Source organism: Eupeodes corollae, chromosome 2 (genome assembly GCF_945859685.1).
Source record: "Eupeodes corollae chromosome 2, idEupCoro1.1, whole genome shotgun sequence".
In the NCBI taxonomy this organism is placed as follows: domain Eukaryota; kingdom Metazoa; phylum Arthropoda; class Insecta; order Diptera; family Syrphidae; genus Eupeodes; species Eupeodes corollae.
Window position 1 is genome coordinate 83,346,988 of NC_079148.1, and position 15,372 is coordinate 83,362,359.

Genomic DNA, 15,372 nt, shown 5'->3' on the forward strand with positions numbered 1-15,372 from the left:
TACAACCCAGGTCCAAATGCGGCGGATGGTCGAGCTCATGGAGGAAAACGAGCACCTCGCAAAAAATTACAGAAGAGGTTTTGAAAAGTCTTTGGGGTGGGAATCTGTTGCTGAGATTTTAAATAGTCTTGGGCCGCCTATGAGAAAAGGAAAGGAGTGGCAGAAAGTAGGTATATGAATTTAAAATTTTTAAACTTAAGTTAAAATTAATTTTTGTCCTTAGGTCTGGTTTGACGCCAAGTTCAAATTTAAACAAAAGCTCTTGTTTAACAAAAAAGAAAATGAAGCTACTGGAGGAGGGCCCTACAAAAAAAAATTTAATGACTTGGACGAAGCCATAATAAGGATATTGTCGTTGGACTTGGTAGTGAATCCGACAGGATACGCCGCAGGTGGTTCATTTCGTTTTGGGTCCCGATCCCCAATCGCCCAATCGACCAAGCTGAAATCTGCAAATGTTTCAAATATTACAGTAGCCACAAATGCATCATCGTGCCCAGTAAATGATATGCCTATTGAAATAATTAGCGGGGTCGATGATGATTTGACACACATTTTGGGCGAATTTGAGAAGCAGGAAAATGATGAAGAATTGTGTGATGAAGCTCCGAGGCCCAGACCAACAAAAAAGGAAAATGTTTTTGAAACTATGTTGAAAAAACAAACTGAGGTTCAGGAAAAATTATTTTCTAAAATGGAAGAAACCTTGAGAGAAATAAATCAAAAGCTGGGAGACAATGTGACATCGATTTTTGGCATCGAAAAGCATCTTAATGAATGTGCGAGATATGAAAGGAAAAACTTTCATCTCCAAGAAGAGAAACTTAAAATGGTTAAGATACAAATGGAGCGCGATGTCAGGCAAAGAGTACAATCGAATAATTTAAAAATAAAAGACTTGGAAGTTAGAAAGAAGCAGCTTGAACTCGAGGAACGTAAACTGGAGCTTCTAGAAACAAATAATAATATATAAGTTCTTTACCATTTGAGTTTTTTTTTATAGTTTTAAGTTATCTTTAATAAAAAAAAAACAAGAGACTGCAAACTCAAGTTACCTGAAATGATATATTTATGTTTAATAATACTTACTTATATTTTAATAAAATACAAAAGAGTGAATTACAAAATAAATCAATTGCCTTAAGATACGTAGTTAAAATATTTTATTAAATGCTGTTTAAAATATCATTGCGCATTTGCACTGCTGCATGGTCATCGTTAGTATTTAATTGGTCTCCTAAATTTAGAGTGTTATCATTCGTAAGTATAACTATATTTTCAGGTGGAACCAAATTGTAATGGACACCAATATTGTGCAAAGCTGCGCAAACATTTACAATTTGCGTAGCTTTCTCCGGAGTGTAGTGCAATTGCCTTGCACCAAGCAGACATCGGAACCGATTCTTTAATACTCCTATTGTTCTTTCAATGATGTTTTTTGTTCTGGAGTGTTTGCTGTTAAACAGGCTTTATCTACTGCCTTCTTCTGGGGCTCTATAAGGAGTTAAAAGAAAAGGCTCAAGATACCCAGCATTTCCTAATTTTTTTGTTCATTTTAAATGTTTAAATATTTATCACGATCTCATACCCAAAAGACAAGTATTTCTTTCACCTCCATCATAATTCCTTTTCAAAAACCCTCGAAACTCGCTTCATTTTCAACCCCTTTTTGGTAGCTTCCTCCGGCGAAAAATCTAAGGGTAGCAGCTAGTTTCAAAATCGTTGGAATTGCCACAAAACGTTACTGAGGAAAACTGTCTTCGATCAAACAAAAAATATACTTGAAGGCCTCTTTGTCCAGACGAAAATACATTTTGAATCTGTTAATCATTACGATAAAATCATTGTGCAATAATACATATATTTATTTGTTTTAATTAATTACATACTTTGAATCGGGCAAATCAAAAGGATTTGCTTTAGATCGAATATATCTTCCTTTTTTTTTCTTTCTCTTCGTCGTCACTACGAATCCACGAAAAATAACTTGCTACACTATACATTTTTCCGTTTCTTTTTGTATTTACAAGAAATTTAAACAAATTTTACAAATTAAATTTCAGAAAAGAAATTATGTATTCAATTTAAAAACAATTTTGAAGTTTCAAATGTCAGCTGTTGTAGTGGATCGTATGTGGAATGTAAGAGCGAAAGAAACTCCGGCGTTTGAGTTACGGAATACCAAAGAAAAAACGAGATGCCACGACAAACGACACTGGCGTTTAAAAACAAAACGTTTATCGGAATAAGCCTGAATAGCTTTTAACTAATTTTTACTTATAAGAAATATTGTTCTCAACATTCGATAAAATTTTGAAAAAAATCGAATTGACAGTTTTTTTACAAAAAATAAAACTAAAAAAAACATTACTAAAACTTGTTAAAAATTTACTTTCGACTCAAATAGCTTTTCAAAAATTAAAAATATTAGCTTCAAGCTTATTTTATTTCACAGAAAATATTGTTTTGGATATTCAGTAATTTTTTTACAAAAACCCAACAGTCCGTTTTTTCATCAAAAATAAAATCTATAAAAAATAGTACGCAAGCTTGGTAAAAATTGATACGAATACATATAGATAAACTTTTAAGCAGGACAAATCGACAGACGGGATGGGAAGTTATCAGTGTGGGTCGCATCTTTTTTAATCAACGGATCTAATTAGCAGCGGGAGTTTTATAATTATAAACCAATCAACTTGCTACAATTTAATTGTGCTTTTACTGACCAGAAGGCTTATGATGGCAAGACTACTTCAAAGTAAGCTTCACATAAACCACAAACTTTGAAAGCACTACCTAATTAATGTGTTTTTCTTTTCAGCAACAAATCGAAGCGGTATTGCAACAAATCCTGAAGTGAAGATGATTACAGTCGACGACATGCTTTAAATCTCATCCGTTAATAATCAAGGTTCACGGTGCATCTAGTTTTTAAAGAAATTTGTATTTTTTTTTTCAAATTGAATATAATTTATTATAGTTTAATATTGTTTTAAATTCAACGCTAATAATGTGTTTTCACTTAATAAACAATATTTGGATGTTAAAATGTAACTTCTTAGTTTTTGAGTAAATAAAAAAGATATTAAATGTACTTTTTTTTAAAGAAAAATATTTCTTTCTGTATTTCCTAAATTTGATCTGTTCAGGTTAATTATTATAGTGGATTAGACCTTTTTTATTTTTTGTTTGGTTTTTAGCAAATAATAATACAAACAAAAAACAAGTTAGCTATTTTAAGCAGATTTTATTTTTTTTATTCAGGCATGTGTTTAAATTAAAAAAATTAAAAACTTAATATTTTTAATCCTATTCCTATGTTTTGATTCAGTACGTTCGTATGTATTTCTTTGTGATTTCATGTGGTCAATAGCATTAATCAGAAACTCGTTCTTTTTTGAGAGGATTAAGATATCCGGACTTTGAACATCACCTTAAAATGTTTCTATTACATCCGGTTTTTAAAACCGGTAAAGCATGACGTATCTCTTAACTTTAAACTGCAAGATGATTTTACAAAGTACATTATCTTTGCTTTTAGCTCCAGTTCAAATAATTTTGTTTATTTCACTTGGTTTTTGTAATTTCTTATAAGTTATATGTTATATGATGTTATAATCTCAAGACTACAAATTCGTAATAGGAAAATATTGTAAAGGAAGAAAATATTGAAGGAAGATATTATAGATTTTGATAATCATCAAACATTTTTTTTGAAAATAAAACTATTTCAGTTGATAGCTTCAAAAAGCCTTTTCTGTATATATATATATATAATTGCTTTCGAATTACAAACAAAATAATATCTCAAGAGCTTAAATTGGTAGAGTAATTCTGGATTCGGGTTTGAATTGAATTGAAAATGTTGACGGCATCGAAAGCAATAAATCATAAATGAAGGAAGGTATTTCAATTGACTTCCAGAGACCTACAATTTAAATTAGAAAAAGCAAAAATTAAGATAGTTCTTATTTTATTATTTATAAACACATCTTTACCAACTACATCACAGAGTACGCCCAAAAATGTAAAAGGAAGATATTCAAATGTGAATTTCTGCAAAAAAAAAAAATAGTGAAACAGATCAACTGGCCAATCCTCGGTGTTAGGTACTGTCTTGAAAAACTGATTTAGATTAAATTAACTATTGTTCACATCATGAGGAATTACTTGCATACACTGCAATCTTTCGCCTATCCGTAGCTGGCTGAAAGAAGTGCTTTGCATTGCACAGATGGTGACACATGACGTGAATGTGCTCCTGTCAAACGCTGCAATTGATTCAACTTGTATTTGTTCAAGTTGGCTTGGTTATGAATGACCAGCATGTCAAGAGATTCCTCAATTTCATAGCAACTCTCGACTTGCATATCCATCTCAAATAAATGAAGCATGTCAGATAAGTTGCAAAGCAAAGCTTTTCAGTCTTCTGCGACATCGATCCCTTCGCTGTAATCGGCCCTTCTCATTCCTACAGGGTTAAAAATTAGGATATAATCCATCAGAATAGAGCGATTTGATTGCCAGGAACAAAGTCTTGTTGAGAAGTGTAATTTTAACTAAAAAACAAAACAATATTCATATAATTTGAGTTTAAAATTGACTGCTTGAACAGAATGGTGTAGCTGTAGCTGTAGCCTGTAGCACTGTCAAAGTTAAAAGATACGAAAATAGTAGGTATACATCGACACAATGAGAAACTGTAGCTGTAGCAGTAGCTGCAGCGCAAGTTGACTCAACTTTAACTTTTGGCGACGCTGCAAGCTACATTTGAGATGACAGATGGGGGAAACCCATTTCATTCTTTGACTTTTCACTTTTTTTTGGGAGCGTTCAATGCATTTGAGATTTTTTTCTGGTTTTGTAACTTTTTTATAGCATGCTACCATACAAATTCAGTTCAAATATAAATTTCATATGCGTTGAACATGCCCGAATAAATTTCCTGTGATACACCATTGTGGGCGACCTTTGCTACATTAAGCACAATTCACATGAGCACGACCAACGACCAACGAATGAACGAATATTCGTCGATTTTGACATTTCTTTCACATGAGAGTTTTTAATTCGTCGCGAATAAAGTTTGACAAGGAGCCACAGCCAAACACCATTTACCACTAAAACAAAAACAAGAATGATTTTTTTAGGTTAAGTACGCGCGATTATTTTATTCGTTGCAAGTGTGGATGATGTGGAACGCGAATAAAGTTTGACAGTTCGTATCAACTATAATTTTTTTCGCGACGAATAAATTTGTTTTCTTAAATTTATTAATATACGATATTGAAAAGTAAAAGTATGTATCATAAATTAAATAGACACTAAATTGCTATCGTTTTGTTAAGAATTTGTGTGGAAATATGTCTTCAAACGTATATAAAGTCACATTTTGTAATTCATTCGTCGTCCGTTGGTCGCGCTCATGTGAATACTACTTTAGTGAGCGTTTTTATTGGCAGCTTATATTACAGCGATTTTCTTAGCTACAGCTGCATCTCATTCTGTTCAAGCAGTAATATGAACACATTTACCTTCAATTTGTACCTATTCACTCCAGAATAAATATGTCGGCGTTGCTGGCTTCCTACTCGGGGCTTCCACTTTTCTTCTTGCAATATTATCCTTGGTTTCTTCTTTATCTGAGGATTAAATTAAATTCATTATTTATTTTTATTTCAATAAATTAATATTTTTGTTTTACCTTCATTTGCATTATTGATACTGAATTTTGTTTTGTTTACATTTTCGTAGAATTGTCAAAATACGCACCTCGCTGTTCATCTGTCAAAACTTGACATAACTCAAATTGGGCCACGTTCGCATTACAGTTCTAGGGCGAGCTTATACTTTCAGCACGATTTTTTCTGTTTTTAGCGAAATTTTTCATAAAAATCCATAGAATTTGTGTGCCAAAAGCATTTAAATATTATTTTTAGCACTGCTTTTACTAAAAAGAAGTTGTAAAATTCATTTTTCTAAAAATATTTCATTCATTTTTGAATTCAACGGATTTCTTTTATGAACGGCACCCCACCTCATATTGTTTTCCCACTACATAGAATCTGGATTTTCCCATTAGAAATGCACGGGAGAACTAACAATCATGCTTATTTTGAGATTAGAACGAAACGTTGATTCGAGTGACTATATTTATTCGTTCGAATGAATTTTGTTTATTTTGAGATTCGAATGAAAAATATTCATTGCAGAAAATGAACCGAAATGAACAGTATTTTGGAGATCAGCTGTTCTAAATGATTTGACATTTTGATTTGATTTAGTGTGACCACACTAAATTTTTATTTTCGAAGAGTCTTATTTTTAATTCAGAGTTTGTCACAGATTAACAGTTTATGAATTGAAAAATAAAGTTAATAAAGTGATAAAGAAAAACATTCAAGACATGAAATTAAACATTTTTTCAACTAACGTAACCATTTTGGTTTAAATTTTCATGTTGTGTTTATACCGTTTAATATGTTATGTATATTCGTCACACATGGTCACACTATCAATTGAAATGAAAACAATAAAAGTTTATAAACTTCAAATCGATGTAGATTTTCTTATTTTGGAGAAAGCAAACAATGGCAATAGTTTTGTTTCTTAGTTCTAATGGCGAAGAACGAGAACATGTTCTTAGAAGAAGGATTATGGAAGCATCAAATCCGTTTGAGTTTGACGATTTAAAGTAAGTACCTATAAAATTGATGTGAACTTTTTCTATTGCAGAAATAAATCCTGGTGACTAAATTGATTTTGTTTTGTAGATTTGTAAGGAACTTTCGCCTCAAAAAACGGCCATTTAAATATGTCTTGGATGAGCTTTCCATCGAGATACAGGGGGGAACTTCTTTGTCCATACCGTAGCACCGTCTTTATATGGAGGCCCATGGCTATTGAGCTTGCAGCATCTCTTCAAAACCGGTCAACATCTATACGGTTTACAAAAAAACCATTCGCTACCTCCGGATTCTCCTCCATCAACCTTATCAGGATTTCTTTTTGTTCCCTATTTGTCCAATTTGAATGTGACTGTGCGCTTTATGAAATAATAAAAAAAACTCGTTAATATAACCAATTTCGTTTAATTATCGTATAAAAATTGTTAAAACTTACATCTTTCTTCAACTATGCACCAGAAAATATCTGAACGACACAAAAATGACATTTGGTTCGAATCAGTCGATAGTCAAAATTTACTTATTTTTTTTTTTTAATGAACTTTCGATTGAATCAGCAAATTTTCGAATCGATCGAATCTCAAAATAAAATCTTCTCGAATAACTTTCGAAAACGAATCTCAAAATAAGGGTGAATGCTTATGATAAAGGGCAAAATTGTCTCAATTTAGCAAACCCATTAAGTCGGGACTCTAGATAATATATTTCCTCTATGGTGATAAGGCTGAATAATAATTGAGAAAACTAGGTAATTAAACGATCATGGCAACACAGCGCAAAGTAAATATTAGTTTTTTAGTAAGGTAGATACACAATAGAGATGCAGAAATGCTCTGATATTATATTAATTTTCAAGTCTTGTGCAAACTAAAATTTATTTCTGAAATATCACTCTTTCATTAAAGTAATCCTATTCTATTTTTCATAAAATCAGCTTGACATTTTCCTTTGAAATTAATTTATTATCACGTTTCTAACGCCTTGGTTTGATGATATTTTTGATTTCTTTATAATTGGTTTGACTTTTACTTTAAACAATTTAAAAATGATAAAACAAAACAAAATGTATAGTACTAAGATTTAAATATTTGATTTTTTTTTTAATATGGAAGGTGAATCAAATGGGTTTTATATTTAAATAATTTAAAATTTATTTCTGAGAATTTTAAGCTCTATGTTCAAATGTGTATGTAGTTACCTACTATTGGAAAGTTTCTACAAACAAAAATAAAATCTAATTTTATTCAAGAGGTGTCGGGGGAATGGTCCTAGATTTTGTTGTTATTTTTTTAAGTCGCTAAAAATAATTTTTATAAAGCTTTAAAATATTTAAAAACATGTTATTTGTTCGATTAAACGTCAAATATTAAAACGATATTTAATTTACAACTTTCGGACCGATTGACTTTTGTTGATAGCCAATATAAAAAAAACTTCATTCATTTTACGAATTATTGGAAGTTAATAAATTCAAAATATTTTCGTTAACAATTATAAAACAATATAATTTTTATTTTTAAAAGTTATATATATTTTCTGTCCCCAAAATAAGACGTACAATTTATTTAAAACCTGTGAAAATAAATGCAATTTAACAGGCTTTCTAAAAACAAGTTTACATTTTTTTATAAACTAAAATCTATTATTTTTTTAAACTGACTACTACTTGCACACTGAATCAAATATGATTTGAATCCTCTTCTAAATATAATATAAGATTTGCATATTTAATCAGTGTGTAGTTTAATGGTAATCATAATTTACAAAATAACAAGTCTTAAGTGCAACAAGTACTCAAGAACAAAAATTAAGTTGTTCGGTTTTTACATATATAATATGTATACATTTATTTAGAAAAAGAAATTAAATGGAAGTTACTTAAATGAAGAAACGGAATTTGTTTTTTTAAAATACAAACAAAAATTTAAAGTAGAAAAATTAAACAAGGAGAACATTTTATGTATAAAATAAGCAGTGATGCGCAGGACAATCATTCATTATCGTTTTTACATCATACCGCCCATTCCACCCATGCCTCCCATACCACCCATTCCACCCATACCAGGCATAGCTGGTGCACCATCTTCTTTAGGAGTTTCACAGACAACAGCTTCAGCTGTCGTAAGTAGGGAAGCAACCCCTGAAGCATCGGTCAGTGCGGTTCTAACAACTTTGGTGGGATCGATGATACCTTTTTCGATAAGATTGCCGTACTCGGACTTCAAAGCGTCGTAGCCGAAATCTCCTTCCTTAACCTCAACCTTTGCTACAACCATGGCACCATCAACGCCAGCGTTTTTGGCAATAGTCATGCATGGCATTCGGAGGGCACGACGAACAATATCAATCCCCATGTTCTATTAAAATGAAAATAATCGTTAACATGATAATTAGTACTCAAGTTTAAAAATGATTTACTTGATCTTCATTGGCACCTTTGAGACCGTCTAATTTTGGAATACAACGCAACAATGCAGTTCCACCTCCGGGAACAATTCCTTCTTCAACAGCTGCCCGGGTAGCATTTAGAGCGTCATGGACACGGTCCTTCTTCTCATTGACCTCGACTTCACTTGAACCACCAACACGCAAAAGTGCCACCCCGGAAGCTAGACGAGCGAGCCGTTCCTGCAATTTCTCCTTTTCGTACTCAGAAGTAGTCTCTTCAATTTGATCCTTGATTTGGGTTACCCGTCTGTCAATGTCTTCCTTCTTGCCCTTGCCCTTCAACAAAAGTGTATCGTCTTTTGTAATTACGACCTCGCCAACTTTTCCCAAATCACCTATTTGGACATCTTCCAATTTAACCAAGTTAGCGTCGTCACCAAAAACAATACCACCTGAAGAAATAGCCATGTCTGTAAGAGTGGATTTTCGATTGTCACCGAAACCTGGTGCTTTAACAGCTGCAACTTGAAGACCAATTTTCAATCGGTTAACTACTAAGGTACTCAAAGCTTCTCCATCAATGTCTTCAGCGATGATGACCAAAGGTTTTCTTTGTGCATTTGCAAGTTCCAGAGCTGGGATAATGGATTGAACAGAGGAAATTTTCTTTTCGGAAAACAACACCAAAGCGTCTTGGAATTCAACTTTGGCACCTTTCGAAGAGTTAATGAAGTATGGCGAAATATAACCTCTATCGAATTTCATGCCTTCAATGACTTCCAACTCATCGGTCAAAGTTTTTCCATCCTTAACGGTGATGACACCATCTCGTCCAACCTTCTTCATGGCCTCGCTTATCAAGTTTCCTACAGCAACATCACCGTTAGCAGATATTGTGGCTACTTGCGCAATTTCTTCTGGTGTGCTCACAGGACGAGACATAGTTTTTAGGTTATCTTTGACAGCGTCAACTGCAATCATAACACCTCGACGAATCTCTACGGGATTAGCACCTTTAGAAATCTTTTCGAAACCTTCTTTGGCGATAGCACGAGCTAAAACAGTAGCAGTAGTAGTTCCATCTCCTGCTTCCTCGTTGGTGTTGTTTGCAACATCCTGCACTAATTTTGCGCCAATATTTTGGAATTTGTCTTTTAATTCAATGGACTTAGCTACAGTCACACCATCTTTTGTGATCTTTGGTGAACCCCATGACTGTTCAATAATTACATTACGCCCTTTTGGGCCCATTGTCACGGCTACAGCATCGGCTAATATATCCACGCCTTGGAGCATCAGAGCGCGCACTTCTGGTCCAAATCTAACGTCTTTGGCATATTGACGTACAGCATATTGGCGAGCAATAGAGAGCCGAGAAATTGTTGCTGGCAGGCGGAACATCTAAAATTGGAAACATTGAAAAGCTAAAAATTATGGATATGTTACATAACTATTTGATGGCAATATTGAACATTTTTTACGCCTAAAAATCCTATAACATACTCCTGTAAATTTTAATTTTCTAAAATCTACTTAACCGATTAGGCATTGATTGCTCACAGATTCTCTATTAGATTTATGTCGAGAGACTGAGCTGACCGTTAAATATTGTCATTGTTCTAATTTCAAAACTATTACTTATTGGAATAGCCATATTTCACCTTCTGTGTATGGACGCATAATGTTTTGTAGTTTTTTTTTTTTTTTCATTTGAGCGCTTATCTATGATATTTTAGACAAGGGTATAAATCCAACTTCATAGTAAGAAAAGCAGCTCTATATAATAATATAGCACCCGCCATATTTTAAGTTCTTAGTTGTGTAACGAGATTTAAACTCTGTCTTGGAGGGGCATTAAACTTAATATAGAGAGCTTTTTCCTCCAAATAAAATTTTTAAAAAATGAAAATTAAAAATTAAACACAACACATTTTCTTCCAAATTGACTTAACTTGAAAAATCACTATTTCATTGCTATAAGATATACATTGTTAATGAATATCTGAATTAATTAAGAAAATGCAAAAACACACATTAAAAAATATTGATGAACGACAGACAACCAAATTTACGTAAAATGAGCCTCAATCACAATACTATTCCCGTTAAATTTGTTAGAAAGTGAGACGAAAAATAACAGACTCAAATACAAAATATATGTTACTTTGCATGCAGTTGTGTAATCAAATAAATTGTATGTATTTTTCTCATGATTTAGTTAAACATTTATTGATTGAACATAATACATATTGGTCCAATTTAAAAATAAATTAAACACATTTAGAATTAGTTTTTAAATGTGCAAAAAAAATGTATTCCCCTATTTAAATTTATTATTGGGTTCTTTTTATGAAAAAAACTTAAGTGTCTCAAAGTATCTCCAGATGACAAGTTCTGAATTACCAAAATTAATTTAAAGGTACAATAAGTCGTGTAAGATTTCCAATATGTGTAGGATTTTTGGTTTGAGCGAATTATTATGTAATAAAATTAATAATAAAATGAAATTTCAATTAATTGCTCGTGTCATTTGAACATAAAATTATTTATTTAGTTTCATAATGTATTCTGGTATTAATTTATTCAAACTTATTACAAAAGCTAATTAAATGAAAAACTCACTTGAACCGACAATTAAAAAACTGAAATGCAGGAATTTTTTTTCTGAACATCTATAAATAATAGAATAATAAAGGGAATGCAAAATTCTAAGGGTGCATACGATAAAGTTTTGTATCAAATGAGAGATGACATCCAGCTAAAAATATAAGTGGAAACATTTTTGTTTTTAGCTTTGAAAGATAATAGAAAATAGATTAATAATTTGATTTAAGTATTTTAGAAACGTCTTTCTTTGTACTGTTTTTTTGTTGACGACAGTTAAAAACTTATTTACAAAAAAAAGTGTGCATCGCGTTTCCCTTCGACGTATTTTTCAAGAGAAATGATTCGTACGTAATTGCGTGTCTACAATTTTGTTCACACATCAATATCCGAAAAATAAGTGATTTGCCTAGTGTGAATTTAATTCGTTTATGGGTGCAAGGGTTCCGCGCAATTGGCCCAGTTGATCTTCAAGGACCACGACTTTCAATACGGAAAAGGGTAGCCTCAATGGGACTCCCAAGAAAGATTGTTCTTGACAATTTTAAAAATCATTAGAAATTCCATCCATTTAATATTTAAATCTTTCACGAACTAAAGAAAGTGATTCTGTTTCAAGCAAACATTTTTGTGAGACGATTTTAGAGCGTTTAAATACTGTGATTCCCATTTTTGGAGCGACTAGGCTCAATTTATTTAAATGGCCACGTTCATAAAAAAAACTGTCGTTATTGGGATGCAAGAACCCATAACCCTCGACTGAAAAACCAAAAGCTATTCCATTGCCCCAGGGTAATTGTTTGGTGCATTGGATCATTTTTTTCCAAGGGACAAATGTCAATAGTTATAACTACCGACGCATGACAGCGCAATTCTTTTTGTCGAAACTACAAGCTCATACATTGTTCATCCAACAGAATGGTGCGACCTCACATACGGCTAGAGAATCGAGGAATTTGCTTTGGGAAGCTTTCCCTGCTTCACCCCAACGGATTTTTTTGTATGGGGATACCTCAGAGACAAAGGAAACATTCGTCGAGAATTTAGCGCAATTGAATTAAGTTTACTGCAGGGTAGGGCGCGTAACACCAATCTCCATTTTGAAGGAAGACATTTACACGAAAGAATGTTCAAATTTGAGATCTTCAACAGTCTGTTGTGAACCAGGAAGGGACCGACAATTTTAATTTGAGAAAGCACTTTTGCTCAACCATTCCAGTCTGCGAGTACTGTTGTCAGAAATGGAAGGGACCTACAATTTTAGGTCGAATCCGAACGGCTAGTTTGAGAAAGCACTTTTTCATGACAAGAATTACTCTTGAAGGATTTGTCAATTCCTCGCAAGAGGCAGTACCCGCGAAAATTAATTTTGTTGGTTGTTTTAGTTTTACGTTTTGATTAATGTTACCTCTTAATAAAACATACATTTCAGTAACGGAATATTCAAGAACTAGCAATTCTAATGCTTTTTAGTAAATAGCCTTTGAGTTTTATTTTGGTGCAAAACATGTAAATGTATTTGCCTGCAGGCAGCATAAAATAATTTTTCAAGGAATTAATCTCCTCACATTTCAAAATTTGTATAGTGCAGGAGTATAGTTAAGCCTATATGAAGCTTACGAAAACATTTTTCAATGGATATCAAAATTATTAAGCCAAAATATTTAATGAGTATACCTATGTACATATAATTATCGTATTCTCAGGGTACACCCCACAAATAATAAAATTATGTTTAAAGCCAATCCGAACACAATTGAAATGTTTTTGAAGCAGTGGAATAGTAGGTAGTAAAAACGCAAAACGAAAGAATTATCTACAAATATATAATTGTTACTCGCTATCGGAATAGCATTCCCGTTTTTCGTTAGAAATAAAGGAAAATGTAGAGGTTAGAAATCGTAGAAACCATGTTTTTTTAGTTTTATCATAGATCACCTTTAATAGTTATGGATTGAAATAACTTTTTAATCAATTAACCAAATAGACTTGCGTTACACAAGAAACTCCTTTTCCAGTATTATATAACAACTCTTTGCATGATGAAATAATATTCAATTGTGTGTATAAGCCAAACCAAGAAAATGTATCAGATATTCAAAGGGTCTTGGATCAATGAAAAAGTAATTGGTATTGAATTTAATTGAACTTCAACTTAAAAATTAAGTTTAAGTAATGCAGCACATGCTTTCATGTAATAATGGTTTCGATACATTGATTCTTTTCATCACATGCCTGTTCCCATAGTTTTAATCTTGAAATATAACACTTTTTATGTTAGTAACTAATAAAAATATAAAACATTTTGCATTGATTAATCGTTGTTTTTACCAAATTGATGGCTTGACTTTAGCCTCGTCTTATCGGATTAACACATTCCAGAACAATCTAAATCTTTCACTAATAAGAGTTTGAGGTTATTCACTTTTTTACAAAACAAAATTACGGAAGACTTGAATAAAAACATAATAAAGAAATAATTTAAGACTTACGTTGGAATATATTTTTGATTTACTGTTTAATTGAATTTATTTCACAAAGAAAAATTAAAATAATGGTAACCAATAGAAATTCACAACAACTGCCGGTCTATGCAGAAGGAAAACGTGATTTGAAATGAGAAATGAGATGAGAATTGACTTTTGGGGTGAAATTTTTTAGATTTTCGATATCGACAAGTTGGTTTTATTTTATAGGTTGGCGAGACTGATTTATGACAGCTTAAAATGAGTGCGTTTAAAACTGTATAAGCAAACAATTGTGCCTGTTTAGATTACTGCTCTCCTTGTTTACTCTCTTTTTTAACAATTTTCAGATGTTTATCTTTGAGTTTTAGAAATATTTACAAATAATGAAAAGACATACAATTTTATGAGGAAAATATTGAAAATATGTTGTATAGCAAAATATAAATTCATCGTTGCAAATAAAATTGTTAACTAAATTGATAAATAGATGCGTAAAATTGGTCCACAAAATATAGTTTTGTTTACTATAAGGATTTTTTTCCTGAATACTGAATCTCGCCTAGTAATTTTCCAACATATCAGGTTCTTATAAAGTATGAGATAATTTACAGCCAAACCACAGACTTGCGTTCGTTTGGTTTGGCCGAGCTTTAACATTTTAAATAAAAACAATTGGCTCTTATCAGGCTGTTTTTGAAACATAAACGATTATTAACGCTGGGCCAAACAGGCACGAGCTGCTGATTTAGCCATTATGAATCTTCATTTGATTATTTTAGACATACCTCAAATCTTATGCTTCCACTTTCGTGGTTTTAATGACACGTATGAATGTGCGACATCTGGGTGCATTATGGATGTGCAGGAGTTGACGATTCGGTAAAGAGACGTAAATGGTTCTGCCTTAAGTGCAAGTCAGATTTAGCCAGGGGGGCCATTCCGTAGAACGATAATCGCTAGACGATATCGTTTCGACGATAGTCTCACTTCACGTAAGACGATAATCGTCAAAGTGATATCGTCAAAACGATAGCGTTTGCACGATAGCTAAGTAGGTATCGTCTGCTATTAATTTCCATTGACATCTAAGCAAATTGAAGCAAAAAAGTTTCGTTGTAGTTTAGTTTTGTTACAAAATGAAAATAAAAACTCAAAAAAATACAATGAATTCGGTTACTCATTTTTTTATATACAAACCATTATTAATCTCTCTTAATTGTTGT

General features: G+C 32.2%; 1 protein-coding gene and 2 long non-coding RNA genes across 3 annotated transcripts; 1 reads left to right on the plus strand and 2 right to left on the minus strand.

Annotated features, from left to right (window-relative positions):
* Positions 1-3,769: 3,769 nt before the first annotated feature.
* LOC129947442 (uncharacterized) lies at positions 3,770-5,776 on the minus strand. Its single transcript, XR_008781719.1, has 3 exons — positions 5,538-5,776; positions 4,002-4,562; positions 3,770-3,931 (listed from the first exon to the last, which is right to left on the minus strand). It is a non-coding gene; the product is annotated as an uncharacterized LOC129947442 (long non-coding RNA).
* Positions 5,777-6,386: 610 nt separating this feature from the next.
* Positions 6,387-8,017, plus strand: LOC129945444 (uncharacterized). The gene is made up of 2 exons (XR_008781495.1): positions 6,387-6,697; positions 6,777-8,017. It is a non-coding gene; the product is annotated as an uncharacterized LOC129945444 (long non-coding RNA).
* Positions 8,018-8,196: 179 nt separating this feature from the next.
* On the minus strand, positions 8,197-14,334 carry LOC129945443 (heat shock protein 60A). Its single transcript, XM_056055200.1, has 3 exons — positions 14,174-14,334; positions 9,108-10,478; positions 8,197-9,046 (listed from the first exon to the last, which is right to left on the minus strand). Exons 2-3 carry the CDS (start codon positions 10,476-10,478, stop codon positions 8,696-8,698), a joined length of 1,722 nt encoding a protein of 573 aa, XP_055911175.1. The 5' UTR covers positions 14,174-14,334; the 3' UTR covers positions 8,197-8,695.
* Positions 14,335-15,372: the final 1,038 nt, after the last annotated feature.

Excerpts from the sequence above, each read along its gene's own strand:
- LOC129945443 (XM_056055200.1), bottom strand. The coding sequence starts at position 10,478 with ATGTTCCGCCTGCCAGCAACAATTTCTCGGCTCTCTATTGCTCGCCAA. Across the intron at positions 9,047-9,107 it reads AAGGTGCCAATGAAGATCAA|AACATGGGGATTGATATTGT; the intron begins GTAAATCATTTT and ends TCATTTTAATAG.